This window comes from Notothenia coriiceps, unplaced genomic scaffold, assembly GCF_000735185.1.
Source record: "Notothenia coriiceps isolate Sejong01 unplaced genomic scaffold, NC01 NC01_scaffold00012405, whole genome shotgun sequence".
Classification (NCBI taxonomy): Eukaryota; Metazoa; Chordata; class Actinopteri; order Perciformes; family Nototheniidae; genus Notothenia; species Notothenia coriiceps.
Genome location: NW_011345106.1, coordinates 1 through 4,265, shown reverse-complemented (window position 1 = coordinate 4,265; position 4,265 = coordinate 1). Strand labels below are relative to the sequence as shown.

The window sequence follows — 4,265 nt, the reverse complement described above, 5'->3', positions numbered from 1 at the left end:
TTCAAAATGGCGGGCTGAAATTCATTTCCGGGTCACTACCGGAGGACCGAGGAGTCGAGGAGTCGAGGAGGGGAAATTTGAGGATTGAGAAACCTCTCATGTGCTAAGCTTGACAAACCTCGTGATCAGTCCTCAAGCTCTACGATTGGATGTTGGAGTGGCAGTGCGCAAAGTTTACACGGAGCGTCAAAAAGCACTTTGAAATGGAATGAATCCCATCGACAGCACACCATTCAAAGCAGGAATCTAATGAGTCCATGTCAGGTCCTCAGTGATGAGTCCATGTCAGGTCCTCAGTGATGAGTCCATGTTAGGTCCTCAGTGATGAGTGCATGTCAGGTCCTCAGTGATGTGGACACCGAGGAACCTGAAGCTGCTGACTCTCTCTACAGTAGTCCCATTGATGGCGATGGGAGCGTGACCCTCTCTCTAGGAACTAACACTCACACACACATTCACCGTTGGCCATGCCATTGGGAGCAAAGCTTCCAATCCTCTGTTTAAATAAAGTATTAGGTTATGAGTCCATCCTCAGCTAGTGTTGAAAAACCCAAACCCAGGTTGTGTGGCCGCCCAGCAGACAACATCTGACATATTAAAGGGGTGAATGCTGAGTCAACACAGTAGTTCCTTTTTTTTTAATGGAATGAACAATATTTCAAAAATAAAAGCCACAGAATGTGATTGTATCCTAACAGGGAATACTCAGAACAGGGGCCATACCAAGTTCAGATGAGCCAGGGTTTCTCTGACTTGGCTGGCTCGACTAAACTAAGACTCCTAATCAGAGATAACAAGAACCAAGAAGCTGGTTATCAAGTGTTTTTGTGATCCCAGGCTCTGTGTGGTTCTCATGAAAGGGGGTGTTTGAAATACAGTATAAGGCAATCTGTTTAATCAAATTAGAGAGGAATGCTAGAAGTGTACTTATCGGGTGAACTCACAATTAATATATTGTATTAACCGCGGTGCGATCTGTGCCAACTGCACATTTTACAGCTCTTAAAACTTCATTTAAACAATATACTCAAAATCTGCGTTTAGGTCTGACACTCAATAATACTCAAAGAATCAAAATAAAGAATATGTTAAAACTAATTTATAATAGTAAATTATAAATGTATGCCATCTGTGAATTTATAGGAGGTATATCTTAGAGCAAGTGTGGGCAAATGTTTAGATAACACCAGAGGAGATATTTTATGAGTATTATAAAACAAAATACACCCAACTAAATAGATGAAAGAAACTGAAACAAATGAATACACAATGATACCGTCGGTTAAAATACAGACATCATAAAACAGTATTCTTGTTCAGATTTCTTTGTTCAGAATTGAGTTAGTGAATGGCGTTATATTTGCTGATTTCAAGCCTAATCTCTGAACATAACCATGTGGGGATTGGGTCTGCAGCAGAAGTTGCCATGGTAACACACTAATCTTCACACACACTTCAGTCATCTGGCTAACCTGAGGTTGCCTTGTCTTCCAGGTGATGATGGGCGGGGCCTGGTTCCAGGAAGTGTTTGGGTCCCCAGAAACTGTAACAGATGAGTGTCTTTTAGCGAGGGCCACTGAGGCGGTGCGGAGCCAGCTGGGAGTCACCTCAGCACCCTGCTGGACCTGGGTGGCCCTGCAGAAGGTACAGCACCAGTGTGTGGAAATACACCCGTTTCTAAGTCCTGTCGGAAGCGCATTTAGGATTCTGTGACATCCGTTATATATTTGTCATCTCAAAACAAACTGCATTTTTTTTAATAGTGATGCAATCGTCCTGTTCTTCTCTCTTCAGGACTGCATACCTCAGTATTATATGGGACATTTTCGAAAAGTTGGTGAGTATTGACTCATATGTTAAAAATGATCCCAAGTTTTGGTGAAGCATTATTATTTTTTTTAATCCTTCTAATTTTCTTTACAGAGTACATGCGTCACTTGATAAAGGAGAACAATCTATCGCTATCTCTGATTGGTTCCTCGTATGATGGAGTGTCAGTGAATGATGTCATCTTTAGTGGACGGACAGCTGCGGAGGAGTTGATAGGAGCTGCAGTTTGATGGAGCTGGTCGCCACGGGAACAGAACAGACAGTGTTGCTCCCCAGGTGTGAGCAAAGAAGATATTTTGATAATGACGTTGGGAGTACAATTTCTTTTTTCAAACCCATTCAACATGAATTCTTACTCATGTATCATCAGTGTGACCAGCGGACATGTTGTGTGTGGATCAGTGCAGTCATGCTACAGGGCTGCATCAAGCCTCACCTGGACATGTCAACACTGATGATCAATATACATTATGCTGAAGGTACCACAGTGTAGAATTCAAATGAGTGTAATATTCTAACATCATAAAAGAATGAAGATGTGTTAATGTTGAAATTCACACAATGATAAAGAGATTATTGCCTACTGAAGACTTGCACTTTCAGTAAAGCCTCATTTGTCCCGTTTCCTCATTACTTGAAACATATCATGAGACTGATGGGCAATATGACCTGACATCAAATGATTTTCATATTATTCTGTCATTGCATCCGTATTGGTATTTTGGGCTCATGAATAAAAGTGAAAGACTCTGATTTGTATTTGAAGTAGTGCCATTCTTTCACCTCATGTCGCAAGATGATGTAAATACAGCAACTCCTACAGTACTTCAATGAGTAACACAGCCGGTAAAATTGAAAGTGACCATATCAAGAACTAAGAAATAGTTTTATTTAATGAAAAAAAAAAGAAGAGTGAAAGCATTTACAATGTCATACTTGTACACTGAGCAGCACACACAGTCTCTACCGGAGGCCCAGCTTCTTCTTCTCTTTCTGCTTCTTGCGTACCGTTTCCATGTTGCGGTCCCTCCACATGCTCTTCCTCAGTTTAATGGGACGACTGCCGACGTACTTCCCTGGAAATAGCAGAGGAAGAATTTAGTATGACTGTTGAATTCACCCACTGGATCCTCAAAGACATGAATGAAAGGACTGACCGTTCATCTCTCTCATGGCTCTGACGTAGTCGTTGGGATCTTTGAAGCTGACAAAGCCGTAGCCTTTAGTCTTTCCTGTTCGTTTGTCTCTCACCACCTGAGGACAATCATTCTGATTATTTATGTGTCCACTACATACACAGAGCCGAGAAACAGACACATCATCTACTCTGTTAACGGCTCAGTGAGCAAAGGCCATATGCTAAGGAAGTCTGCAAACTGGGAAAGCTCAGGAAAAAGCTATTTAGATTTATGTCAAACTTCAATGTATCTGGGTTATTGAATGTTGTATCTGGGTTCATTATCTGTCTCTCACCTATACATCCTGATTTTGCCTCCTGCATTACTCAATTATTTGTTTTGCAGTAACAGCATTTACCTGCCTGATCAAATGTTGTCATGTTCAGAATGTCTCTGATAAGCTTAAATAATACACGTTGTATTCGCATCAATTCATGGGGCTGGTGAGTAAAATGCCCTGATAGGAAAGGACGTAATTTTTTAAGTAATTAGTGCCTTAGAGCAGTGGTTCTCAAATGGGGGTACGCGGACCCCTAGGGGTACGTTGGAGTACTGCAGGGGGTACGTGAGATTTATTTTATGTTAATGAGAAAAAAAAGAAGAAAAAAAAGAGATAAATATACCAGTTTTAGGAAAAGTAACGAAGTTTGAGCAGTGTGGGTTTTACATTAATAGACTAGAGTTACACATATTTCAAAACGCTAAGTGTAATAACTGCAGTTGCCTCCCTGTCAGAATGACAAATATTCTCAGTGAAGCACAAGACCATGTTTCTCACTACATTGTAAGTACAACTTATTAAAAAGATCAGTTCAATGCAACTAATGTCGTCTCAGTGTTATTGCATGATGTTAAAATTAGTTTGCCATGAATTTAGTGATGGATGGTAACATTTGAAATGTAGCATTTAAGTGTTTCTCAGTTACAATGTTGTTGTTTTAATAAATCAGACACTGATGATGCAGCACTGTACCTCTTTATAGGCTTTTTTTCCCGAACAAATATTTTTTGTGCTGATCAGAGGGTACTTGGCTGAATTTTTTTTTCAAAGGGGGTACATGATTGAAAAAAGTTTGAGAATCACTGCCTTAGAGTGATAACAGGATGTAAATCAAAGAAACGGCCCACCTTCGCTTTGAGGAAAGACGGGTATCTGCTGAAGGCTCTGGCCAATATGTCATCATTCACCTCATTGCCAAGATCACCGCAAAATATACGGAAATCATCTGCAAACATTTGAGAAAACAAGATTACACA

The 4,265-nt window shown here is 40.5% G+C and overlaps 2 protein-coding genes across 2 annotated transcripts; one reads left to right on the top strand and one right to left on the bottom strand.

Annotated features, from left to right (window-relative positions):
• The first annotated feature begins 379 nt into the window (after positions 1-379).
• Positions 380-2,583, top strand: LOC104947331 (protoporphyrinogen oxidase-like). The gene is made up of 3 exons (XM_010773310.1): positions 380-1,644; positions 1,795-1,837; positions 1,924-2,583. Exons 1-3 carry the CDS (start codon positions 1,498-1,500, stop codon positions 2,058-2,060), a joined length of 327 nt encoding a protein of 108 aa, XP_010771612.1. The 5' UTR covers positions 380-1,497; the 3' UTR covers positions 2,061-2,583.
• Positions 2,468-4,259, bottom strand: LOC104947332 (RNA-binding protein 42-like). Its single transcript, XM_010773311.1, has 3 exons — positions 4,137-4,259; positions 2,988-3,084; positions 2,468-2,906 (listed from the first exon to the last, which is right to left on the bottom strand). The coding sequence occupies exons 1-3, from the start codon at positions 4,242-4,244 to the stop codon at positions 2,794-2,796; spliced, it is 318 nt and encodes a 105-aa protein (XP_010771613.1). The 5' UTR covers positions 4,245-4,259; the 3' UTR covers positions 2,468-2,793.
• Positions 4,260-4,265: the final 6 nt, after the last annotated feature.

Excerpts from the sequence above, each read along its gene's own strand:
- LOC104947331 (XM_010773310.1), top strand. The coding sequence starts at position 1,498 with ATGATGGGCGGGGCCTGGTTCCAGGAAGTGTTTGGGTCCCCAGAAACT. Across the intron at positions 1,645-1,794 it reads CCTGGGTGGCCCTGCAGAAG|GACTGCATACCTCAGTATTA; the intron begins GTACAGCACCAG and ends TTCTCTCTTCAG. Across the intron at positions 1,838-1,923 it reads GGGACATTTTCGAAAAGTTG|AGTACATGCGTCACTTGATA; the intron begins GTGAGTATTGAC and ends TTTTCTTTACAG.
- LOC104947332 (XM_010773311.1), bottom strand. The coding sequence starts at position 4,244 with ATGTTTGCAGATGATTTCCGTATATTTTGCGGTGATCTTGGCAATGAG. Across the intron at positions 3,085-4,136 it reads CGTCTTTCCTCAAAGCGAAG|GTGGTGAGAGACAAACGAAC; the intron begins GTGGGCCGTTTC and ends GATTGTCCTCAG. Across the intron at positions 2,907-2,987 it reads AGCCATGAGAGAGATGAACG|GGAAGTACGTCGGCAGTCGT; the intron begins GTCAGTCCTTTC and ends TGCTATTTCCAG.